We start from the raw sequence: 27217 nt of genomic DNA on the forward strand, positions 1-27217 counted from the left end.
TATAAAAAGGGAGCACCCACAGATATCGACGGACAACCTCGCCGTCTGTATGTAGGTTAACAGGCTGTGCAGGTTTTCCCCAAGAACTGGGAGCTCTTGTCTTCCTTTGCTTAAAATGTCTTGCTCTGCTTTGCTTGAAGTATCTTATTCTATTTTACCTATATGAAATGTCATGTTATGTTTAACCATTGTTCTCTTTACTTTTGCATTTAAAAGATGTTGTATTGTAATTGCAGGAATGCTTGCTCTAAGAGTAAATGTGAGTGTCCCTAGGTAACATTTTCCTTGGTGTAACTTGTTTCTCATGATGCATTTATAGATGTGTTTTCTCTCTCTCTCTGTCAGTAAATTAATTGAGATACAGAGAATATCATGACAGCTGTATGCTTATCTGGATTCTGTATTTTGTACTTTATGTCTCTATTCTGCGGTTTCTTTGAAGTTGCATCTTCTCATTAAACTGCCATTGTATTCTGCCTCCAATTCCATGTCTCATATGTCTGTTTTCTTCACTTTTGGAGCAAGCGTTCCTAGGCACCCCGGCTCAAATTAAGGTGCCCCTTTTGTCCCTGACTCACTCTCCTGCTCAGTTCTGTGGTGGCTCCCGGGGCTCTGGGGACCGCCCCTAGCTTCCTTGACCCGTAATAGATCTTCCCTCCAACAGCCTCTCTTGCAAGTCCTGTATTGTTGGTTTGTTGCCCCTGCCCCCCTTTCCACTGCCCTCCGTAGTCTGTTGTGCTTCCACGGCCCTTCCTGCCTGCTCAGTGTGGTTAAATTGTTGCCTTTGCACCCTCCTACCTGCCTTCAATTTTCAGAGTCCGTGCCCCTGGCCTCTGCCTCTCAACAGTATCCTAATGAACAACTAGATTGCTAACATTCTATATGTATTACAAAAGTGTGGAACGCCTGACATCATCTTGATGTAATCAAAACTGTAATACCTAGAGCATTCCTTTAGAAATTACATATATGAGAGGGTCTTATTGGCATCAAAATTATGGTTAGTGCTCTAAAAGACTAAAATAAGGACATATTTTCTGAGTTTTCAAATAGCGACAAAGCACTTTTAAATTATTTGTTATCTTTATGTTTTTTTATCTAGTTGACAACTTGATTAAATGTTGCACTTAGGGGAGAGGATGTGGTGTTACTTCCAGAACTGCAGACTTTGCAACTGGGGAACCAGGTTGAAGTTTCTGCTTCAGCTCGACATTCTGTGATTCTGGTCAAATCACTTAGTCTCCCCATGTCTACAACCAAAATGAATTTGTTCTTGTGTGATGTAACCAATGCTCATGTAAAGCACTCCAATACCTGACAAGTCTGCACTATATAACACTGCAAAAACACAAAATAATAAGTGTTTTGCACACTTCTGTCATTGGGCTATATTTGGGCTATATCTGGGTGATTTTGGGCTACATTTGGGCTCTTTTGTCTCCGGTGGCCATCTTGGGAGATTTATTTGTTATGAAGTTTCCTAATTTCCTCATGTACTGCAGTCTCCTCAGTCGGAAATGCTTTCAGTTTTTTACTTTGATTCCATCATGAAGGTATTCAGATATGTCACACATCTGCCATGAATTCTGAATGTTAGCACTCTAGTTGCTCATTAGATCACTGTAGTAAAACTACTGTTCACCATGGAAGTCTGCTCCTGGTATTAAAAGTGCATGTTTCAGTCTGCATGTCAGAATTTTTTAATGAAATAGAAGAGGATTTGAGAAGTCACTCAAAATGTGCCCTCATTTTCTTTCTTCAGCATTAATCATAATTTCTATGGCAAAATGAACCCCCTCATTGTGTTCCTTTTTAAATTAAATGTTTTAAGTGTTACCAGTTTATTCCAATCAAGATGGCTTCAGGTGTGCCATACTTTTGTCATAATGAAGACAGTAAGTGCTCTAGTTGTTTTTAAGAACATTCTTGGACATTCTGTCATTGGGCTATACTTGGGCTACATCTGGGTGATATTTGGGCTACATTTGGGCTCTTTTGTCTCTGGTGGCCATCTTGGGAGACTTATTTGTTATGAAGTTTCCTAATTTCCTCATTTACTGCAGTCTCCTCAGTAGGAAATACTTTCAGTTTTTTACTTTGATTCCATCAAGAAGGCATTCAAATGTGTCACACATTTGCCATAAAATCAGAATGTTAGCACTCTTTTTGCTCATTAGATCACTGTAGTAAAGCTACTGCTCACCAGGGAAAACTGCTGCTGGTATTGAAAGTGCATGTTTCAGTCTGCATGTCAGAATTTTTTAATGAAATAGAAGAGGATTTGAGAAGTCACTCAAAATGTGCCCTAACTTTTTCTTTCTGCAGCACTAATCAAACTTTTTATGGAAAAATGAACCCCCTCATTTTGTTCCTTTTTAAATTAAATGTTTTAAGAGTTACCACTTTAATCCAAGCAAGATGGCTTCAGGTGTGCCATACATTTATCATACGTAGGACGGTTAGCGCTCTAGTAGTTCTTTGGAACACTCTGGAAAGCTGCAGTAGAACACAAAGGAATCAACTGACAGTCTCTGCCCTTGTTGGATGTACATGTTTTACTGAGAATGTCAGACTTCATTCTCACATGACTGAGAAAGATAATGTGAATTTACAGAAAATAAGCTCTCAGTTTAGCTTATAGATCACCTTCCAAACCTCTGTGGTAAAAGCATGAGAAAATATTTTTCTCTTAATCATGATATCCCAGCAGAAGGCTTTTTCACATGGTGAAATCACCTTAGAACATACCACAATTCCTAAAATGAGTATGGTACCATCAACAAATGATTTATAATGTAACTAAAGTCTTAAAATCTTCTATTAACTGCAATGCTTTTTAATGAGGTGCTATCATGTATATTGGTCCCAAGATGGCTGCCAACACTTCTTGGATGAAGTGCTGACAGCCAATCAGATCTCAGGATGAGATGTGTGGTTAGGCTCCGCCCACATATATATATTGATTTAAATGCTATTTTCTCAGGAACTACTGAACAGATTTACACCAGACCTACAAAAGGCACTTCCTTGACCTGAGGACTACCTCTCTGCCAAATTTCAAGTAACTCTGTTCAGCCGTTCTGGCTGTAGCTGTGTCTAAAGGTCCTATGGAAAAATGCATGGGAAAAACGCGTTTTGGGACCCCCCTTTTTTCTCAGCCCCCGCTTGACGAATCCCCCCGAGACTTTCAGGGTAGGAGCGGAGCGTAGCGCCCCACCTATTTTGAAAATTTCGCGAGGATTCATCGACCGGCGCCAAAGTTATTCCAAATAGAATGTTGCGGATTTCCTATGGAAACAGGGTCCTAACTATAACTATCTACTGGCGACCGCCAGTAGATAATATACACACACATACATATGTATAAATGTGTGTATATATATATATATATATGTATGTGTGCATATGTGTGCGCGTAGAGAGAGTTAGAGGTAGAGAGTGGTAGAGAGGTAGAGATTAGTAGAGAGAGGTAGAGAGAAGAGAGAGTAGTAGAGAGTGAGTAGTAGAGAGTGAGTAGTAGAGAGTGAGTAGTAGAGAGTGAGTAGTAGAGAATAGTTGGGAGTAGAGTTGTAGGTAGAGAGTGAGTAGTAGAGAGTGAGTAGTAGAGAGTGAGTAGTAGAGAGTGAGTAGTAGAGAAGTAGAGAGTGAGTAGTAGTGAGTAGTAGAGAGTGAGTAGTAGTAGAGTAATAGAGAATAGAGAGTGAGTAGTAAGTAGTAGAGTGAGTAGTAAGTAGTAGAGTGAGTAGTAAGTAGTAGAGTGAGTAGTAAGTAGTAGAGGGAGTAGTAGAGAGTGAGTAGTAGAGAGTGAGTAGTAGAGAGTGAGTAGTAGAGAGTGAGTAGTAGAGAGTGAGTAGTAGAGAGTGAGTAGTAGAGAGTGAGTAGTAGAGAGTGAGTAGTTGAGTAGTAGAGAGTGAGTAGTTGAGTAGTAGAGAGTGAGTAGTTGAGTAGTAGAGAGTGAGTAGTAGAGTAGTAGAGAGAGAGTGAGTAGTAAGTAGTAGAGAGTGAGTGTAGAGAGTAGTAGAGTAGTAGAGAGTGAGTAGTAGAGAGTGAGTAGTAGAGAGTAGGGTTTATCATCTGTGGAGTTGGGGGGGGGGGAATTAGGATAATAAATGTAGGATTCATGAGACTGCTTTTCAGTAGCTGACCGGGCTCGTCATTAACTCACTTAGTCATTTTACCACAAATTCGAAAAAAGTTCAGAGAGTCTAATTGTCTGCTCGAGTTTTTGTGAGAGAGTCCTCAGTCCAAAAAGCACTAGTGACGTCAGCCAAGAAAGGGGTACGACCCGCTAAAGAAAGCTTCCTTGGAAGGCACGAAGAAATAGACTATGGGATGTGCTATTTTAGGGCAGCCACGCGTTTTCACTATAATTATAGATTTACTGCACTTACCGGTTAACCCCCTTGAAAAACACGGAGTCTACATAAAACGGATCAAAAGTTAGCAGGAAAACAAGCGACTCTGGTGATCCTGTGCAATGGGAGTCCCTCGACAAAGGTTAGCTGGTTACCTTCAACAACAAGTGCTCGCCATTGCCTTATTCTCCCTGTGACACCGTGCGCCTCTGAGCTCCGTGCCTTTGTGCCTGCTTCACAACTGTCGGGAATACTTTTCTTATCTGCTTGTTAAATAAACAAGCAGATAAGAAAAGTCTTTGCGACAGCCGTGAATCAGGCGAGGCAGTCCACCAAAAAGCCAAAGGGAGGCAACTAAAAACCCTCCTTTCCAATGGGAAGCCAGCGTTTACCATAAACGCTGACGCTACCCAATGGAAATGAGGAGCGGGGCTCGAGTTCCCTTCTTGAAACCGACTTGTTCACTGTAAGTCTTGAGGCGAGGAGCGCATGCGCGCTCCAACGCCAGCTGAGACCTAAAAATCTATCACAGGACATACTGCAAACACGCAGACTGGCTATTACACACATTTAAAAGGACAGGAGAAGCATTTTACAAATAGGCCCTTTGTATGTTTATAGCATGCAGTGCAGGGGATGCAAGCCTGGTGCAAGTAGCAGTTATGTAACTATATTAGTTTGTCTAATTTATGGTGGTGCCCAACGCGCTCGCTTTCAATTAAGTCCGCTGTTACCAATAAAACAAAAACGGTATTAAACACAAATATTCAATAATTGTGTCCACTCATCAATTTTATTATAGCAGCCGTGGGGAAAAAACACAAAGAATGCGGAGCTCCCCACCCCCTCGTGCTGCCATTAAACCCACCATCCAATAGATGATAGATAAAGCCTGTCTCTGCTATGGCAGCTCGGTAGATCAAGTGCCTGCTGCGCACCTCCGTGTGCAACACAAACTTGAGACCAAGAAACTAAAAATGCTTTATGGACAGTAGGTGCACTGTGGTGGCCCAGTGGGTTGGGCGCCTGCTGTGCAAGTCAGGGTGCAACCATTAAAGCACAGATCAGGGGGAGCAGGGCTGCCCCTCCCTTCATAGTTCCAATAGTTAAAGTAAAAAAGAATAACATGTAATCACACAGCAAAGGTTCATTGTGTGTTTAGAAACATGAAGGGTAACGCTCTTGCTGAAAAGAACTCCTGACTGGGCCATGTTACAGTCATAAACGTGTGTGTACAGCTCTCCCCTGCTTATTTCCACAAATTCATAGTACAGTTACATAAAAAATAGAAGGGCAAGCATTAATAAATAAAAATAGACAATGCGTGGATACAGTCTGAAAAAATGTTTACAGTTCAGTAGTTACTAAAGTTCACTCTTTCTGTTCCGTTTTTGTAGAAAGATAATAAACCGAAAAATACAACAATTTTATTGTATAAAAACATTACAATAATGGACAATACATCCGATAACTAACAAAATCCATATAAATAACAACTTCATTGCCAACTCAAAAACTGATCAGTTGATACCTAAAGCGCAAAAGCATTGCTGTATTAAACAACAAAATGAAAACCAGGAAAGCAAAGGAGGAGGGAAGCATGCAAAAGCGCAAAACCCAACCAGAATGAATAAATAACACCCACACAATACATGCTGCAAACAGAACCGAAATACAAAACTTCGATAAACAAACGATAACGTGCAGCAGGCACAAACGGGACCAAAATGAAAACAAGCTACAAACCCACCCACACACACTTAGTAAATACTGGAAGCACAACCAAAAGTTAAATGGTAAAAAACAAAAAAGGGTAAATGGCAAAGCACGAAACGGATTCAGAACGTAGAACTGCTGTAAACAGAAAACAAATTAACGTGGAGAGCAAACAAAGGAAAACGTGAACTGTATAAAAACAGAACCTCAAATTGGATAAAGACGAGCTACAAAGACTAGCACTCTCAATGACTGCTGCAAGCGCAAGAAAACAGTTGAGCAATGTAACAAGCAAGAACGGTGGAAGAATACACAGGAAATAGTACTTAGTCCATGCTCCAAGGGATGAGAAACAAGATGGAAAGAAGGTAAAGCCAGAACAAGCCAGAGCTCAAACACCAAACAAAAGCAAGGACACAAGATTGACGATGAGGCAAACGAATGGTTGTAAGGGGTGGGTTCTAAGCCCTTTAAAACTTTTATTATAGAATCTATTGCCTCACGGGCGACAGAGCATGCGCTGCCATAGGCGAGACCTAATGAGCTAAAAGAGGTTGACGCATCAGCTAATGCACTACACAGGATGAGCTAAAAGAGGTTGACGCATCAGCTAATGCACTACACAGGATGAATTAAAACACTTTTTAGAAAAGAATAGTGTTGAGCTTGATACCCGCCTGTTAGTATTTCCCAAAACAGTTTTTCTTTTTCCGCCTAGGTTTTGCTGATTCTCTTGTGTGGCTCCAGGCACTTTTCCACTGTAAATCCAATGTGAAAGTGCACACACCCTTCATACCAGTTTTGAGAAGTGGCTGACTCGACATTCTGAAACATGGGCTGGTCCGCCATCGCAGACCACTGTGTGCCCATTTACAAAAACAGCTGATGGACAGAATGCAGAACAATGTCATACATTCACCCCAGTACAGAGATCTGGGCCTAAATCCATCGTTTTTTTGCTCACCATGCCATTTCAGTTTGAACCTACCCATATGCAAATCAGTCTTGACCCTGTGCCTCATGGGAACAGTCCAGCCCGAACTGTCAAGCCAGGTCCTCCCTGGACTGGAAACGAGCATCCTAGGACCGGTTTCGGGGTTTCACCCCTCTTCAGCCAGGATAGCTTGATTCCAGTGGAATGGAGAGCATGGGACCCACGACTGGACATACCCGTCCCACTCGGGGTGACAATTGCAAAAACAACAGTTGATGGACAGAATGCAGAACAATGTCATATATTCACCCCAGTGGTTTTGCTTTGTTCGCCCTAAGTTGGCAGGGTATGCCCAGACGCGGGTCCCTTGCTCACTGGATTCAAGCTAGCCTGGATGATTAGCCAGAAACCGGTCCTAGGATGCTGGTTTCCGGTCCAGGGAAGACATGGCTTGGCAGTTTTGGCTGGACTTTTCCCATGAGGCACAGGGTCAGACTGATTTGCATATGGCCATGTCTGAACTGGGGTGGTGGAGTGAGCTAAAGAATGATGATGGATTCAACTCAGATCTGTAACTGGGAGTGAGTGTCTGAAAAGTTTCAGTGCTCCGTCTATCATCTTCTTGTGGTTGCTTAGTAGAACTATGGATGCCATCCTTTAGCAAGAGGTGAGATGCACCTGTGAGGACTGCATGGTGCACATTGTCAGAGAACTCTGCTGTGCACATGGAGGATGCCCATGAAGGGGACCATGTGCCCTCTGAGTAGGAGCTGGCCTGGGCAGAAGATCTGCTGAAGTGTGGTGCCCTGAATGTGTGTTCTCCATGGGCCTGTCTGCGGACCTCCGGTTCTCCCGGTGATCTCTAGGACCTCAAAGATCTCTTGCGAGGGACCTACCCCATCTACCTGTGACATCTGGAGAGCAGTGCTCTCTCAAGTGCCCACACTGGCTATTGAATTCCATTGGGTAGCGCGGTGTGAGCGTGCAACTAAGACTTGTGTCTGAAGACCGGATTGTCTTGTGCAGAGCCACAGACATCTTGCCTGCATCTAAGGCATGTGGTCCCTGCACTGCAGGTACCCCGGTGCTCATTAGAGTCTAGTTTGTGGTCCATTTTGTCGATCGTGTTGAATCGCTTTGTGTGTCACGCTGACTGCATTCTCATTGCATGGGGTGTCCGATTCACAGGGTGCAACCCTTGGGGGTGTACCTGTAGTAGTGCCTCATTCTACATCATGCGGCTCAGTTGAACGTGTGTGTGTGTGTGTCTGTCTGTCTGTGTCTCCGTGTGACCGGACTGGTCTAGTGCGCCAACCGGAGGTTACGCCTCATTTCCAGGGAAGTATGGAATTTGCAACTCTTTGTGTGCGAGACCTGAAGTTTCTGGTGCGACACATACCAACACACACCAGATGCTGTGCCCGTATTGCCTGGGCACGACCCCGATCATTGTGTACTGACCGGGGTGCCTCCTTCTACCAAGAGGCTCCCCTGTGTTACTCCCCATTCATTGGTTATTCCCTTTAGACCCTCATTTTGGTGGCCCAACTTCCCTCTACAAACCTGGCCCTTCCCGACGGCATCTTGGCACCAGGTAGTATCGAGAGAGATTGACTGGGTTGAACGAATGCTTCCGAGACAGTTTGGAAGCGGTTAAAGAGACTGCATTACTCCCTTATGTTTTGAGACTTATGGGTGAATGTCCCAAGTAGCTGATAAACTCCCTTTGTTTACGTCTACCTCCTACTTAAAACTGCTGCATGTCTCCGCCTGCTTCCCAAGGACCCAAACTAAGTGTGACTTGGGCCGCGTGTAGCCTAGTATTCGGGAGGCGGGCTGGTTATCTTCCATCTGGGATTATAGGACAATCTAGGTGGACCGGAGGGTGTAGGGAGTCTGGGGCCACAGAGAGTGAACCATTGACCTGCTGGGTACCAGTGGCACCGCATTAGGGTGCCGAGTGCGTATGTGTGCGAGAGTGTTCCGTACAGACTAGCTGAAACTTGTCGCACTGTTTAGCGGTGCAGAGGGAGTGATAGTCTGTGGACCGCCTGTGATTCATGAAACTGGCTGGTGGTACCACTGCATACCTTGATTTCATGCCAAAAACACACTGCATTTGACATTTGGTTTACCCGTGTGGCTCCGGCCTGTGGTGCTGCTAAAAAGTGTTCTATTTTCGTATACATACATATCTTTGAAATCCGGTGTGGGACTTTATTATCAGGATTGCTAGGGTAGGCCTGGAGCAGATAGCGTGTCGCACCACGTAAGAGTGCTCTCTCTCAAGGGGGAATGGGGACGGGGTTTGGATAAGGAATTGTCCATAATGTGCATTCTGTTGATATCATAATGATGTGAGTGGGCCTAGTACTGCTAGTAATATTTCCAAATGTTTTTATGCCCAAAAGTATATGATGTTCAAGTTATGATTGAATATGTGTTGAATATCAGTGTTATTTAAATGCATCCTGTGTAAAGTCTCTTTTGGACGCTCAGTGTATTTATTGTTATGACTGCTGTGTCATTGCTTTACACCTTGTCTCTGAGGAAAGCCTGGCTGCTCAGTGCCACGCTACCCAAGGGCGAGCACAGGTTGTACAGCGAGTGTGATAACCCGCCCTTGACGGGAGTGGTAGGTTTTGTCTGCCTGGGGGCATCCTGCTTGTTCCAACAAATATTCATTTCCAGATCATTATTGTACTCCTATTTCAATGATCAACAATCAATAGGTGTGCCTATGGGGCAATTTGTCCGAGGGAGTCACTCAACCAAGCCCGAAACTTGTCCTAGACATCAATAAAGGGGTCATCCTGCACCTCAGTACACTCTGTGCTGTCTTCCAGCTCACCTAATGCCCAACTCTGAGCCAGACCTGGACTATTTAATGCTCGTTTCTGGCTACTCGCACTGCCCACCGGTGCCGGCTCCTCACACTGCCCACCGCCACCGGCTCCTCACTGCCCACCGGTGCCGGCTTCTCACAGTGCCCACCGCTGCCAGCTCCTCACACAGCCCACCGATGAAAGCTCCTCACACTGCCCACCGGTGCCGGCTCCTCACACTGCCCACCGGCGCGGGCTCCTCACACTGCCCACCGGCGCTGGCTCCTGACACTGCCAACCGGCACCGGCTCCTCACACTGCCGACCGGCGCCGGCTCCTCACACTGCCCACCGGTGCCGGCTCCTCACACTGCCCACCGGTGCCGGCACCTCACACTTCCCACCGGTGCCAGCTCCTCACACTGCCCACCGGCTCCTCACGCTGCCCACCGGCGCTGGCTCCTCACGCTGCCCACCGGCGCTGGCTCCTCACGCTGCCCACCGGCGCTGGCTCCTCACACTGCCCACCGGCGCCGGCTCCTCACACTGCCCACCGGCGCCGGCTCCTCACACTGCCCACCGGCGCCGGCTCCTCACACTGCCCACCGGCGCCGGCTCCTCACACTGCCCACAGGCACCGGCTCCTCACACTGCCTACCCCCGCTGGCTCCTCACACTGCCCACAGGCACCGGCTCCTCACACTGCCTACCCCCGCTGGCTCCTCACACTGCCCACCGGTGCTGGCTCCTCACACTGCCCACTGGCTCCTCACACTGCCCACTGGGGCTGGCTCCTCACACTGCCCACTGGGGCTGGCTCCTCACACTGCCCACTGGGGCTGGCTCCTCACACTGCCCACTGGTGCAGGCTCCTCACACTGCCCACTGGCGCAGGCTCCTCACACTGCCCACTGGCGCCGGCTCCTCACACTGCCCACTGGCGCAGGCTCCTCACACTGCCCACTGGCGCCGGCTCCTCACACTGCCCATCGGCGCCGGCTCCTCACACTGCCCATCGGTGCCGGCTCCTCACACTGCCCATCGGTGCCGGCTCCTCACACTGCCCATCGGTGCCGGCTCCTCACACTGCCCATCGGTGCCGGCTCCTCACACTGCCCATCGGTGCCGGCTCCTCACACTGCCCATCGGTGCCGGCTCCTCACACTGCCCATCGGTGCCGGCTCCTCACACTGCCCATCGGTGCCGGCTCCTCACACTGCCCATCGGTGCCGGCTCCTCACACTGCCCATCGGTGCCGGCTCCTCACACTGCCCATCGGTGCCGGCTCCTCACACTGCCCATCGGTGCCGGCTCCTCACACTGCCCACCGGCGCCGGCTCCTGACACTGCCAACCGGCACCGGCTCCTCACACTGCCAACCGGCACCGGCTCCTCACACTGCCCACCGGCGCCGGCTCCTCACACTGCCCACCGGTGCCGGCTCCTCACACTGCCCACCGGTGCTGGCTCCTCACACTGCCCACCGGTGCCGGCTCCTCACACTGCCCACCGGTGCCGGCACCTCACACTTCCCACCGGTGCCAGCTCCTCACACTGCCCACCGGCTCCTCACGCTGCCCACCGGCGCTGGCTCCTCACACTGCCCACCGGCGCCGGCTCCTCACACTGCCCACCGGCGCCGGCTCCTCACACTGCCCACCGGCGCCGGCTCCTCACACTGCCCACCGGTGCCGGCTCCTCACACTGCCCACCGGTGCCGGCTCCTCACACTTCCCACCGGTGCCAGCTCCTCACACTGCCCACCGGCTCCTCACGCTGCCCACCGGCGCTGGCTCCTCACACTGCCCACCGGCGCTGGCTCCTCACACTGCCCACCGGCGCCGGCTCCTCACACTGCCCACCGGCGCCGGCTCCTCACACTGCCCACCGGCGCTGGCTCCTCACACTGCCCACCGGCGCTGGCTCCTCACACTGCCCACCGGGGCAGGCTCCTCACACTGCCCACTGGCGCCGGCTCCTCACACTGCCCACTGGCGCCGGCTCCTCACACTGCCCACCGGCGCCGGCTCCTCACACTGCCCATCGGTGCCGGCTCCTCACACTGCCCATCGGTGCCGGCTCCTCACACTGCCCATCGGTGCCGGCTCCTCACACTGCCCATCGGTGCCGGCTCCTCACACTGCCCACTGGCGCCAGCTCCTCACACTGCTCACTGCCACCGGCTCCTCACACTGCCCCCGGCTCCTCACACTGCCCACAGGCACCGGCTCCTCACACTGCCCACAGGCACCGGCTCCTCACACTGCCTACCCCCGCTGGCTCCTCACACTGCCCACCGGTGCTGGCTCCTCACACTGCCCACTGTCTCCTCACACTGCCCACTGGGGCTGGCTCCTCACACTGCCCACTGGGGCTGGCTCCTCACACTGCCCACTGGCGCAGGCTCCTCACACTGCCCACTGGCGCAGGCTCCTCACACTGCCCACTGGTGCCGGCTCCTCACACTGCCCACTGGCGCAGGCTCCTCACACTGCCCACTGGCGCCGGCTCCTCACACTGCCCATCGGTGCCGGCTCCTCACACTGCCCATCGGTGCCGGCTCCTCACACTGCCCATCGGTGCCGGCTCCTCACACTGCCCATCGGTGCCGGCTCCTCACACTGCCCATCGGTGCCGGCTCCTCACACTGCCCATCGGTGCCGGCTCCTCACACTGCCCATCGGTGCCGGCTCCTCACACTGCCCACCGGTGGCGGCTCCTCACACTGCCCGCCAGTGGCGGCTCCTCACACTGCCCGCCAGTGGCGGCTCCTCACACTGCCCGCCAGTGGCGGCTCCTCATACTGCTCACCAGTGGCGGCTCCTCATACTTTCCACCAGTGGCGGCACTTCACACTGCCCCCCAGTGCCAGCTTCTCACACTGCCTACCCCTGCTATCGCCTCACACTGCCCCCAGCGCTAGCTCCTCACACGGCTACCCCAGCGCTAGCTCCTCACACTGCCCACCAGCGCTAGCTCCTCACACGGCTACCCCAGCGCTAGCTCCTCACACTGCCCACCAGCGCTAGCTCCTCACACTCCCCACCAGCGCTAGCTCCTCACACTGCCCACCAGCGCTTGCTCCACACACTGCCCATCAGGACACACGCTTGTCACTGGGGCGTCTGCTGTAACAGAGGAGCAGTTCTGCAGGTGTTGTCTTTTTTTGACAAACTCACAAGCTAGAAACAGAAAGGAGACAAAGGAGAAATGTAAAAATAATGAACTCACACCATGTTCAGAGGCTACGACAAAGGAAAGGCTACAAATGATGGAGAACAGAGTGCGGATAAACAGCCGTAACTTTAGGATACTGGAGGCAGCTGAAGGTAATTTGCGGAAAATCACCGTAAGTCCTTCTAAGTACCCCATTCTGTGGGAATGAGACGTAGCGTTTGCAAACTGACAGCTAAGGGCACACAGAGCTCTCAGCACCCAGACCACAGTCTCGGCAGATACAGGGGAGCTTTGCAAGTTTCTCCGTTTACAAGAACATGCTTTCTATATCTATAGGATGCGACAACGAATGGTACGAGGACTGGGAAGGCTGCTAGGTGGAGCTTCCTCTTAAGGCTTTCTAAGGCTTTGAACGCGCGTGGGCTTGAATGTCACTTCCTCTTTCACTGGGGTCTCCTTAAGTAGATGATCCTGGAGTAATGGAGTTACAGTTGTCCCCGTAACGCCGAAAGAAATGCGTCTCTTTCAGTTAGGGTGACCAACTGGCATTGGTGCAAATTCAGGACGGTGAGTGTAAAAATTCAGGACAAAGGGTCAAAATTCAGGACACAAATTCAGGACAGGAGGTCAAAATTCAGGACAAAACGTCAGGACAATAGGTAAGTTTTACAGACACATCAGAGGAGGTGGCGCAATAGTATATAAGTAAGCCCAGCCATGTCCAAACATATTCAACCATTTGCAAACCTATCCATCATGTATCCTTCCATCTATCATTACACTCATCCATCCCTTCATCCATCCATCCATTATCCATCCATCCACCCTTTCACCCTATCCATCTGTACACTCATCCATCCACTCTTCTACCCATCCATCCATTCACTCATCCATCCAGCCATTTACCCTTTCACCCATCCAGCCATCCTTTCACTTACTCATCCATCCACCCAGTCACTCATCCTTCCACCCATCCACCCTTTCAGTCATCCATCCATCCTCCCTTTCTCTCTCCATCGACCCTTTTACTTAGCCATACTTCCTTCCATCCATCCACCCACCCATCCATCTACTCGTGCACTCATGAATCCATCCATTGACCCTATCACTCATCCATCCTTTCTCTCATCCATCTATCCTTTCACTCCTTCACTCATCTATTCATCCTTTTGTCCATCTACCCTCCCTTTCACTCACTCATCCATCCTTACATCCGCCTTTCACTCATCCCTCCATCCATTCACCCTTGCACTTATCAATTCATCAGTCCATCCATCATTTCACTCATCCATCCACCCACTCTCATCATCCACCTTTTCATGTATCCATCATTTCACTCATCCATCCACCCTTTTGACCATCCAGCTACCCTTCCACCCATACATCCAGCTATTTACCTTTTCTCTCATCCATCCTTGCACTCACTCATCAATCCATCCATCCTCTCTCAGCCATCTATTCAATCTTTCATTCGTCCATTCACCCTTTCACTAATTCATCCAGCCATCCACCCATCCCTTCACTTACCCACTCGTTCACCTTTTCATATTAATTTTGAGCTGAGCCTTTTTGAGAAGAGGCCCATCAAGAAATTCACCCTCGCTGCAGGAGCCATTCCAGGACTGGGACAGAAGCCACCCAGGGCGGAGACGGGACCCACCACAGGGGGGGGGCAGGAGCCATCACAGGCGGAGGGGGGGGACAGGAGCCACCACATGGGGGGGACAGGAGCCATCACTGGGGGGGGGTAGGAGCCATCACAGGAGGGGGAACAGGATCCACCAGGGTGGGCACAGGGGTGGGCATGCAGTATTCTAGTATCATCTTGGTCTCTTCCAGGGTGGGGTAGGGCTCCTCACCCTCTCCTGGACAAGACAACGAGAGGACAGGCTCTCTTTCTAAAATGTTAGTTTTGCCACCCCCACTGTGATGTACAGCACTTAAAAGAGATACTGGAAGAGAACTGACTTAACTGATTGTCCTCCATACTTTGTTAATCAGTGTTGGTGCGATTGTGCCATTTATTTAATTACATTATACACTGAATGTTTGAAGAACCAAGGTTTGCTTATAATTTACTGACAGTAATTAAGCTCTGTGAAGAGAACCACGTGCTGCCTGGTGTAATCAGGGCCGGTTCTAGGGTGTTTGGGGCCCTGGGCAGAAAGGGAATGTGTGAGGCCCCTCTAATTTGCAGAGACATGACGCATTCAGGGCTGTTTGCATCTGAATAGATGCCCCTGAAGCTGCAGCCCCTCCCTCTCAGTCACCTTCAAGCACCTGTTAGCAGCTCATCAAGGGCGGAGGGTGTGAGGGCTGCCATCACGCTGCGCCTCCCCAATGCTGCTGGGGATCTGAGCTTTGGTGCTGCATCAGAGGATCGGAGTCAAGAAGGGAGGTGGGTGGAAGCTGTGCCGGCTTAGGGTGGTGCGACCGGTGCCCGGTTAAAATTACGGACAAATGGCGTCCGTTAAAGAATCCTTCACGGACAACGGACAGACGGCCGAAATTACGGACTGTCCGTGAAATTTACGGACGGTTGGTCACCCTACTTTCAGTCAAACTCTATAATGAATACAGACATTTTTTCAAGCATCCTACCCAAAAGAATACAGTGTGTTATAAAAAATATGTACAGGTGCCAGGATGCTTATTTCTGGACATGGTCTGATAGTTCGGGCTGGACTGTTCCCATGGGGAGCAGGGTCAAGACTGATTTGCATATGACTGGGTCCAAACTGGGGTGGCATAGTGAGCAAAAAACTATGGATTCAACCCAGATTTCTTGACTGGGGGTGAGTGGTTGAAAAGTTTTAGCATTCCATTCATCATTTTCTTGTGTTTGCAAGGATTGTACTACTGCCTGGTGTAGGAAGGTGGAATCTGACTGCATGGTTACCCCCACTTTTTTCCTGGTGTTTTGCTGGTTTTTGACTAGTCTGACTGGGATCCTGCTAATCAGGACCCCAGTTTTTCTGCTTTCTCCCTAAATTGGTTGTGCATGTACTTTAGGTACACTCCAGATTGGGTTCTGGGTACCATTATAAGTCCCTAGTATATGGTACTCCAAGTACCCAGGGCATAGGTACCCCAGAGGCGCCTCAGGGGCTGAAGCATGTATTGTGCCACCCCTGAGAGACCATTCAAAATAACACCACAGGTCTGCTACTGCAGCCTGCGTAAGGTGGTGCATGCACCCCTTACTTAGATATAGGTCACCTATATCTATTCTAAATCACTGCACATATAAACCTATCAGTCAACCCAATGGCAGGCCTTATCAATCCTGAAGGCAGGGTGCTGGGTTTTGTGTGAGAGGGTGCCCCTGCATCAGGGGCGTCACACAGGCCTCAGCATCCACCGTGGTACGGGGAGCCCCCGAGCTGCAGGGGGGCCCCCTCAGCACAGTACTCGGAGCCAATAGCTCGGATTAAATCCGGAGTGGAGGCCCCTCTATGTGTGTGGCAGGGGGGCCCCCTCAACTTTAGTTACGCCACTGCCCTGCATGAGCAGAGCCCCTCTGCAGCCTTCGGACCCTATTTTCCGGGGTTGTCTGTGATGCAGCCAACCATATATATTTAAGTGCATTGTAACCTCGCTGTAAATGCTAACTTTAAAACTGCTGCTTAGAAACATGTCGTGTTTGGTGTCAAACACCTTGGAATCATACCTCCCACCAATAACTGGCGGGGGAGGTATGATTCCACCCTTCTAGAGGGACTTACGTGAAACACCCGGTACCAGCTTTCTCGACCTGGGCATCACAAAATGGATACTGCCAGCCACAGACATGAGTCTGCCCTCCTGCTGCTGAGCCAAGCTCGAGCAGAGGAAGGCCTGACAATAGGTTTCCTGTCACAGGGAGGTGTGACCACCCCCCAGACAGGCTTTAGTGTATTGGGGCTGGGTGGGTGCACTCTTAGAGTGCCAGAAAGTCTGCACGGGGGCACATTTGGTGTTCCCATGCATAGTCCATCTCAAACTGGTTGCAGGAGCCATTTGCTCCTGCTCTGGCGCGAAGCTGGAAAAAGGACATGGGTGTAGCCACCCCTCTGTCCTGACCCTCCCCTAGGTGGGTCCCCAGAGTTAGCCCCACAGCTTCCTTGCGTATAAAGTAGGAAACCTGACTACAGGACTTTGGATTTTACCTGGACTAAACTCTGCAAGCGGAAACCAAGTTCTTCGATGGTCTACACTTCGCTGGACGACATAAGAATTTCCCTTGGAGTAAAGGAGTTACTCCCCTGCAGCAGCAGGCACCTAAACGCACTTGACCGGTTTGCATCTCCCGAGCCTCTGAAGACTCCGAAGATTCCTACAACACAGGAGGTGGATTCCCGAGCGTCTGAGGTCGATCTGCGCTCTCAGCAATCCCAAGACCAGTATCCCTCGTGGGGACTGTGCAACCCGAACCCCTGTGCACCATGTACTTTTGCAGGAGCATATGCTTTTTGGTGATCCCTGAGGCTGTGCATTAGACTACGTGTAGTCCCGACCCCGAGCAGCATTTCCACTGAAGATCTCCTGCCTCTACTCCACGAGTGCTCTGTGGGCTGGTGCTTTGTGATTCCGCTTGAGGTCCCTTCGCAGTCCCGGGTCCGTTGGCCTGTGGGTCCTTGCGAGGGTCACTTTGAATTTCCTTGGGCTTCCCTGGTTGCTCCAGACGTGCCCTGACTCCCCATAGCTTGGAGAGTCCCCAGAACCTTGCTGGTCCTCACCGTAACTTGTTTCCTCTGCCCGTGTGGGTTGCCTTTGCCAAGACTTGTTGGTGTTCAATCGGGACACTGACCCCTCAGCACTTGATATCCTTCGTGGGACAGCTCACCTCCAGACTTTCGTCGTCTCCTGGTCCCCGTGGCTGCAGAGTCAGGCATCCTATCTTCACACTTGAAACACCCAACACCGGTGGGCATTCGTCCATCGAGTCCCTGGTCACCCAGAAGTGACCAAGACTCTGTCCCCTCTGCTCTCAGGTTCTTCTCACCTCGGATCCAGGCTTGGATTCCACCGGACACTTTTCATATTCCCGGTAGCAGTACTTCTTCGCATCATGCCATTGAAAACGATGAGGGTTTCCGACTCCACATGACCCCTATGCACCCGGCTCCTCTGGGATAGGTAACATGGGTACCTCGGTACTCACAAGGTTGCTTGCCTTAAAACCTTCTATGTTCCAAAGGGTTTGCTTGAAATCCTCTCCGAAGTGTCCATAAAGTGTAATTTTCCAACTGCAACTTTCCTATAGAGTTGTACGGAGCTCGCGTCTGCGTTCCCACACTGCACCCGACCTCCGTGGGCTCCCTGTGTCACTCATTTGGGTGGTTCCTTGGGGTCCCAGCGTTTCTACGTGCTCTAGGCACTGTGTCTAGTGAAGACTTTCTTGTTATACCATTTTTTAAGTATAAGGTTCGGTCTCCCCCTGGAGCCTGCTGTATATTCTGCTATTTACTGTTGTTCTAGTGATTTAATATTGTGTGCTTTTTGCTCTAATCTCGTATAGAGATTAGTAGAGAGTGTTTAGTAATAAACACATATTTTATATATCTCTTGCGTGGCTCCTTTCATTTGATCACTCGGGTTCTGCTCTGGTAAAGCAAGCTGCTTTACATTCCATCAAGACTTAGCCTGAAGGCTGCTCTCCATAGCTACCCCTAGGATAGCTTTCATAAAGGTTATCTTTAACCTAATCACCATAAGGGTCGTTTGGACTGGTACAAGGTGCCCACTTTAATTAGTGGACAGCATATACCAGGCCAACTTCTCACACCTGGGTTAGCCCACGTGCTAATGAAGTCCATCATGGTACAACAAGCAAGGGATTTCAACATCTGGCCCTCGAAAGGCCTTCGACAGGTTCCATTGGAGATGTATGTGATTGGCAGCATGTGTATACAGGTGATCTGCCCTGGAGGAAAGTCCAGTAGAAGCAATGTATAGTAATATGAAAGCTCCAGGGATGGAAAACACCCCACCTTCATCTGAGATGCAAATAGAGGTAGGGATGTATATGGCCCCATGCATTACTCTTGGTGATATGCAGTTTGAACCCCTCCTCCCCAAACACTGCTACGTAGAATGCTAATACTTTGAAACGTGACCAGGATGGTGAGCCTTGCTGTGGCTGATTTAATAATCCACACCTTGGACCTCACTGGCACGAAAGAAAACTTAAGAGCAGAGAACCAGAGGTTCATAATTTTATAAGAGAATGGAGTTAATTAATGGAAAATGGAGATAATGTACAAACTATTAGGGAGAGCTAGTACACTTCGCAGGCAATCTTAATATTTGAGGATACAGGAAATAGAAAATGAAAATCAATGAGTTAATAGGATTTACTGGCCTCCCTCCGGAGGTGGGATGTTGACAACTTACGAAGGGCTTTTATATAGAAATGTTTTGACTTATTCATCACAGTTCTTTTCCACACAAAATGACATAATCAAATACTAAACAATATCTTCCACTTAAAAATTATTCAATGCATCACTAATTCCACAAACCCTCCTTTCCATATTTTCATACTTGCTAACTTTGTCCTATAATTTCTTCTCTTTTCATAACATATATTGTTTAATGACTTTTAAAATATTATGCATTAGTTGTATCTTTTTCCATCATCTTGATGTCTGTGATACATTGTCTGTTGTTTTTGTCAATACAACGTTTCGGCTACAAATCTCTTTTAAGGTATGTAACCTTCTTCAGAACCAACTCTCTCACCAACCATTCTGCTCTCAGATGAGCGGGTATATTTCCTGAGGTATATGAATAAACACACAATTAGTAACTACTTCTAGAACTATGTATATTTTCAGGAAGGGACTTTCATTACTCAACATTTACATCAGACATGTTTGTGAGATTCATGGGACATTTATATTTACACTTGATTATAATTCAGTAGAAATAAGACGCTGTACCGTGAACAGCGGGATGATGGAACAACTGCTGCGTAATTACGAAGAATGTCAGAAGGCAGTACGTTTTATGAAAAAAGTAATTATAGAGCAAGTTTGAAAAAATGAAATGGAGGGTGTATGTAAATAGATATGTACAGCCTTATTTTAAAAGGAATGTGTTGTATGATGTTTAAATACATGCTTATTATGTTTGGGGCAAAGTTATGATGAATAAAGTTAAAATAATTTTGAATAAAAGACCTTTGTGGTAAATTAATGTGTAATGAGGGAAATGTTTGTATGTTTGCCTGCCCTTGTCTATCTGTGTGTTTTCCTGTCACTTTATCTTTCTTTGTTTACATATGTCTCTATCCCTGTTTATTTGCCCCTAGTCTCCTATGATGGTCTGTTACTGTGTCTCTGCAGGTTTGGGTGTTACTTTATCTCTGTTTGCTTATCTGTCATTGTGTATGCTCTCTCTAGCACTGTGTCTCTATGCGTGTCTGACACATTGTATGTTTGCTGTATCTCTGCATGTTTAATTCTCACTATATGTTTAACTCACTGTTTCTGTATCTTTCTTTCACTCTATCTGCCTGTGCTCACCTGTCATTGTATCTGTGTAGGTATACCTGTCACTCTTGGTTTACTTGTTGCTTTGTCTCTGTATGCTTACATGGCAGTGTATCTCTGAATATGTATTTACCTTGTAAATATCTCTCTGTATTTACCTGTCACAGTGCCTGTTTTTTCTAGTGCCAGATGTCTGTGCTTGCCTCTTGCTGTACCTCTGTCAGTGTTTGTTTTCCACCATTGTCCTTCTTCAGTGTCTGTTACCACTTTTGACCACAGTCTTTCGTCCCACAGGCACATTTTCCAAACCCAAAACATATGGCTGGACTGGACCATTGTGTACATCATCGTGGCCTCCGTGTTGGTCACTTACTCCTCGTTACTACTGGTAAGTCCAAATTCTGCAAGTGTGCCTGAACACTGCATATGGTCTCTGGAAATAAGGCACCTTCTTAAGCCTGCCGCCTGAACAGCAAAGAGTACCTCCACCTCACTGCACTGCTATGGTCTCATTCCTCCATGTGTCCCTGCCGGGTCTCCTCTCAGGCAATTCCAAACCTCCCCATGGCCTTGTTCCTCCATTGGTCCCTGCCGGGTACCCTCCCCGGCCCTTTCAAACCTCCCCATGGCCTCATTCCTCCATTGGTCCCTGGCGGGTGTCCTCCCTAACCCTTCCAAACCTCCCCACGGCCTCGTTCCTCCATGGTTCCTTGGTGGGTGTCCTCCCGGGCCCTTCCAAACCTCCCCACGGCCTCGTTCCTCCATGGGTTCTTGGCGGGGTCCTCCCTGTCCCTTCCAAACCTCCCCATGGCCTCGTTCCGCCATGAGTTATTGGGTGGGTCCTCCCCGGCCCTTCCAAACCTCTCCATTGCCTCGTTTCTCCATGGGTCCTTGGTGGGGGTCCTCCACATCCTTCCTAACCTCCCCATGGCCTTGTTCATCCATGGGTCCTTGGTGGGGGTTCCCCACATCCCTTCCAAACCTCCCCATGGCCTCATTCCTCCATGAGTCCTTGTTGGGGGTCCTCCACATTCCTTCCAAACCTCCCCATGGCCTCGTTCCTCCATGGGTTCTTGGGTGGGTCCTCCCCGGCCCTTCCAAACCTCCCCATGGCCTCTTTCCTCCATGGGTTCTTGGTAGGGTCCTCCCCGGCCCTTCCAAACCTCCCCATTGCCTCGTTCCTCCATGGGTCCTTGGTGGGGGTCTTCCACATCCCTTTCAAACCTCCCCATGGCCTCGTTCCTCCATGGGTCCTTGGTGGGGGTCCTCTACATCCCTTCCAAACCTCCCCATGGCCTCGTTCCTCCATGGGTTCTTGGGAGGGTCCTCTTGGCCCTTCCAAACCTCCCCATTGCCTCGTTCCTCCATGGGTCCTTGGCGGGTGTCCTCCACATCCTTCCAAACCTCCCCATGGCCTTGTTCCTCCATGGGTCTATGGTGGGGGTCCTCCACATTCCTTCCAAAACTCCCCATTGCCTTGTTCCTCCATTGGTCCTTAGTGGGGTCCTCCACATTCCTTCCAAACCTCCCCATGGCCTCGTTCCTCCATGGGTCCTTAATGGGGGTCCTCCACATTCCTTCCAAACTTCCCCATTGCCTCGTTCCTCCATTGGTCCTTGGTGGGGGTCCTCCACATTCCTTCCAAACCTCCCCATGGTCTCGTTCCTCCATGGGACTTGGTGGGGGTCCTCCACATCCCTTCCAAACCTCCCCATGGCCTTGTTCCTCCATGAGTCCTTGGTGGGGGTCCTCCACATTTCTTCCAAACCTCCCCATGGCCTTGTTCCTCCATGGGTCCTTACCGGCTGTCCTGTCCCCTACTCAACCTCTGTGTGGCCGTGTTAGTCCATGGGTTCTTGGTGGGTATCCTCCCAACCTCCTCATGACCTGTTCCTCCATGGGTTCTTACTGGCTGTCGTGCACCCTCCACAACCTTTCTGTCCGCTTGTTTCTTTATGGAGCTGCAGTGACTGCCCTGACCCCTACCCCAGTGGTCTTCAAACTTATTAATGCCCTCTCCCCCCCTCCACTGAGAAAAAAAAATTCACCCCCCCCCCCCAAAAATGTTTAAATATGCCTAGACTTATTTAAACATTGTAGTTAAGTTATGTTACTGTTTTAAAATGCAGACAAACACATGATTGCAAAGGCAACTATTCTGGTCAGGAAGGCTTTACTAATGTGTAAAAGTATTCACAGTGTGAGTATTAGAAATGGGGGTGGGGAATTTGAAGAATATTTGGGGTCGTTCCCTTTTGACACCTTCTTAAATGACAAAAGATGTTAGTGATGCCCATTACAGAGCGGCGTACTGCCGATCATTTACTTCCCACTTCAGATAAAGCAGTGCTAATAATAATAATAATAATAAAACCATTTCTAAAGCGCCTGGTTACACTTAGCATAGTGTGTCCCCGCGCTAACAAGTGCCACTCCTCCCAGAAAGGCCAAAGTCCGGGGCATGTCTGGGTCCCAGAAAAAGGCTATTATTTACGTGGGAATAAGTAAGTTTTCAATTTTAATCTGAATCTTGCTTCAGAGGGCTCCATGCGAAGATCAAGAGGAAGCCTGTTCCAGTGTTTGCTGGCTAGAAACCTAAAGGAAGCACCTCCAATCTTGGTCTTGCGAACGCGGGGGAGTTGGAACAGCATTGCTCCAGCAGATCTGAGGTTGCGGATGGGACGGTGGGGAGTAAGAAGGTTGCGCAGGTATCCAGGGCCTTTTCCCTGGGCGATGCGATGGGCGAAACAGAGAGCCTTGAACCTACTTCGCTCTTCAATGGTGCTAACAGCATAATGCTTCTTTTGGCCAGAACCTGGCGCCCCCCCCACCCCCTCCCCATCACTTGAGGCCCTCCAGATTATTCTGAAAGGTGGGTCCTTGAAAACATGGGGCCAGTTCCAAAATCTTTCCTTTGAGGCAGTGAAACCCTGGGGCGCGATCTGAAGGGCAGGACCTGCTCATACTTTTTTAATTTGATAAAAAGAGTTCCCCTGCTTTATGCTTAGAGCCAAGTGTCCCAGGACAGTGAATTGTGGGTGCGACTAAGTCTCCTGTGCGGTGAAACCGAGGGAGGGACAGAGCTGAACAAGACACAGGCCTTCGAGCCCAGGGTGTCTGCGGCCTAAAGAAATGTAAATGTGCACATTATTATTATTATTATTATGTTTCTTATATAGCGCCTGAATCGACCCCCGAAGGGGTATCTCCGCGCTTGCCTTGGGAACCCGTCCTGGCTTTTCCCTGTGAGATAGCCCCTACAGGGCATCCCCAAGGTGAAAGCCAGGCATCCCGCCGCGGGGGCCGTTGTGGAGATTAAGCAAGCTTAATGCCCAGAGTTCCAGAGTGTGAACCCATGATTAGGTCAGGCACCGAAGCGAGAATTATCGAGTCCATGGACATTTGAGCTCAAGACCCTGCCGCGTCGGGAATTGAACCCTGGTCCCGGGTCTGACCTCTGCTTCAGGGTCTGCCTGCTCTAACCAGTGAGCCACACTTCTCCACATTTGGTTAATCTGCAAATGTAAAGGCTGCTCGGAAGGCAGTGGCTTCCATTGATGCAGGCACTTGAAGCGTGTTCTTTATGAGAAGTATTGTAAGGTCACCTGATGAGCTGTGGAGCGCGTGCTTTTAATGGGTAATTATAAAAAATGTTTGCACCGCGTACAATCTGCACATTACTCACAACTATATTTTAAAAGTGCTTCTTTTCATTGTAAACCTAAATCTTGATGTGCACTTTGTGGCAGCCTATCTTCTGCTGTGTGTAATGCACGTTTAAAATAACGCCGTACATAGTCAAAGTGCTTTCTGTCACAGGCTGTTGCCTTGTAATACTAGAAACACACTGGTCCCTGTTCCCCACTGCACCGACCAGAGCTCCGTTCTGTGGCTCTCTGGTTACACACGCGGGTATCTGCCGTGACGGCATCAACAAACAGAGGTTTCACAGCGTAAAACAGAGCATCTCTCACGGATTAGCTTCACTTGCGCTTATTTTTCCTTTAAGGTGTGTTGTTTAACATGCAGTTAGTTACTCGAAGGTGAAAGATTAACAAAATAGTACAAAATATTTCGTTCTTTGAAAGCATGCCTTTGATCCCGCCTCCCATGCTCGTTTACAACACCCCCCCCCCCTCCACACCCCCCACCAGTGGCCTCAGGATCACAGTTCTTAACCACTGCGGCCATCGTGGGAGTTTTAGGGTCCGGGATGAGGATGAACAAAGGTTTCAAAGATAGGATGGCTTGGAAACCAGCCCCGCCCCCCCCTGTTCTAACGGTTTGAGTCCCCCTGTGTGTCCGACCGGATATACCCATACGTCCACGCTTCCTCTAAAGAGGAGAGACAGAAACGCACACAAGTATTGGAGGACAGGCGGATTTACTGCGCTGACTCCATCCTTTAATATTTTGGAAAGCCTTTTTCGGGCTTCCTGGTTGCAGGGAAATGCACCTTTCTGTGTGGTCACCACCCTGGTTGTCGGACTGATGCGGTTGGTATTTTGATTCTAAGAGTGCGCTGAGGCCTGCTAACCAGACCTCCGTGCCCGTGGCCTTACCCATAAACAGGTATGTTGAATTGGCTCGTACCCAATTGGCTAAGCTAACTTACTTGTAACTCCCTAGTAAATGGTACTTAGGGGACCTAAGGCATGTAACTTAGAGGGTCACCTCTAGGGACTGCAGCACTGATTGTGCCTCCCTGGGGGCACCACGAGGAAACAAGACCCCCCAGTCCACCATTTGTAGGCTGGAAGAGCAGTTTAAACTGGTAGCCCTAATTTGACATTTAAAGTAATGGCAAAACCAGACTTCCCCCTAGTATATGTGTAAGTCACCCCTATGGCAGGCCTATAAAGTCTTAAGCCAGGATGCAACATATCTCACGGGCAGAACTTGTATTTTACATACTCTGATAATAAAAATGCAAAACTGCTGTTTCTACCGTGCAAATGCTTGGTTGCCAAACTGGCGCGTGCAAAGTTACACACTGTTCTACTGGGCGACTGATAGTCCAGTGGCAACTGGATCTCTGCCAGCACTGAAAGAGCTAATCTCAGCCAGACCCCCATCGACCGCATTGTATCCACAGCAGCCGTTAGCATCTTGAGCATCATTCATCCATTGCAGCAGGACCACTTCCTGCAAAGGATAAAAGTGCCAGGAACTGGCTGAATACTGCTTCACCTGCTGAGGTGACGGTTTCTGAGGATCTTCCTGGTCCCACTGACTGGCTCCCTGCTGGAGTTGGTCACCTAAAGTGACTTCAAGTGACCACATTACAACCAGTCCAAACTTTTTAGTGAAAACAATTTCAAGTGTCAAATTTATTGAATTTGCCAATGCTTGTTCATGGTTGAGTATTGGCTGAGGAGCCATAGAGCGAGGTCCTTTGTGAGCGTACTGTACCTTGACCCAAAATATAGGGTTCAAAAAGCATGAATCACTAGTAACTTGCTATATCATAGGCTTTCATGTTAGTAGTAGGCATACGCTGCCCTTCCAGGATTTCTGTGCCATCTGGAATTAGTACTTTGGGCTATATCATATGCGCATCCTACTCAGTAGACCAGAACATTCTATCATGCCTGGTTCTGAGTACAGTCTTGTGATCCACTGTGAAATTCCCATCCCACCTCCAGTCGGCTCAGAACTCTACATCTTGGTTGCAACCAATTCTTAATGATGTCGGCTCCCGTTGACATAGATATCAATTTGTGAACCCAAAGGCAATATTTGTGGAATCGCCATCCAAATCACTATATAATCTGAGTACTGTGACGTGTGCATTTCCAGGGCCTTGCCTCCACAGCGTTGACACGCAGGGACAACGAAGCACTTTCAAATGACAGCCTCCGGATCCCGATTCAAAGTCTGGATATTGGAGGAGCGGGATGGCCGAGGGCTGTAGGACAACTTGTTGGTTCAACATTTCCGGGACTCTGCTCAGAGTTATGGATGCAGCCCTCAGAGCTATGGATGCAGCCCTCAGAGTTATGGATGCAGCCCTCGGAGCTATGGATGCAGCCCTCGGAGCTATGGATGCAGCCCTCGGAGCTATGGATGCAGCCCTCGGAGCTATGGATGCAGCCCTCGGAGCTATGGATGCAGCCCTCGGAGCTATGGATGCAGCCCTCGGAGCTATGGATGCAGCCCTCGGAGCTATGGATGCAGCCCTCGGAGCTATGGATGCAGCCCTCGGAGCTATGGATGCAGCCCTCGGAGCTATGGATGCAGCCCTCGGAGCTATGGATGCAGCCCTCGGAGCTATGGATGCAGCCCTCGGAGCTATGGATGCAGCCCACGGAGCTATGGATGCAGCCCACGGAGCTATGGATGCAGCCCACGGAGCTATGGATGCAGCCCTCGGAGCTATGGATGCAGCCCTCGGAGCTATGGATGCAGCCCTCGGAGCTATGGATGCAGCCCACGGAGCTATGGATGCAGCCCTCGGAGCTATGGATGCAGCCCTCGGAGCTATGGATGCAGCCCTCGGAGCTATGGATGCAGCCCTCGGAGCTATGGATGCAGCCCTCGGAGCTATGGATGCAGCCCTCGGAGCTATGGATGCAGCCCTCGGAGCTATGGATGCAGCCCTCGGAGCTATGGATGCAGCCCTCGGAGCTATGGATGCAGCCCTCGGAGCTATGGATGCAGCCCTCGGAGCTATGGATGCAGCCCTCGGAGCTATGGATGCAGCCCTCGGAGTTATGGATGCAGCCAGGTCTCGGTG

At 49.5% G+C, this 27217-nt stretch overlaps 1 protein-coding gene across 5 annotated transcripts in view; it reads left to right on the top strand.

Annotated features, from left to right (window-relative positions):
* GDPD2 (glycerophosphodiester phosphodiesterase domain containing 2) overlaps window positions 1-27217 on the top strand; it is a 423676-nt gene that overhangs the window by 294977 nt on the left and 101482 nt on the right. For all 5 annotated transcript variants that reach the window (XM_085608385.1, XM_085608381.1, XM_085608386.1 and 2 more), the window contains exon 4: window positions 20776-20869. In XM_085608385.1, the coding sequence (XP_085464511.1) occupies window positions 20776-20869 (94 nt within the window). The remainder of the gene's footprint in view (window positions 1-20775; window positions 20870-27217) is intronic.

This window comes from Triturus cristatus, chromosome 5_2 (genome assembly GCF_964204655.1).
Source record: "Triturus cristatus chromosome 5_2, aTriCri1.1, whole genome shotgun sequence".
Classification (NCBI taxonomy): domain Eukaryota; kingdom Metazoa; phylum Chordata; class Amphibia; order Caudata; family Salamandridae; genus Triturus; species Triturus cristatus.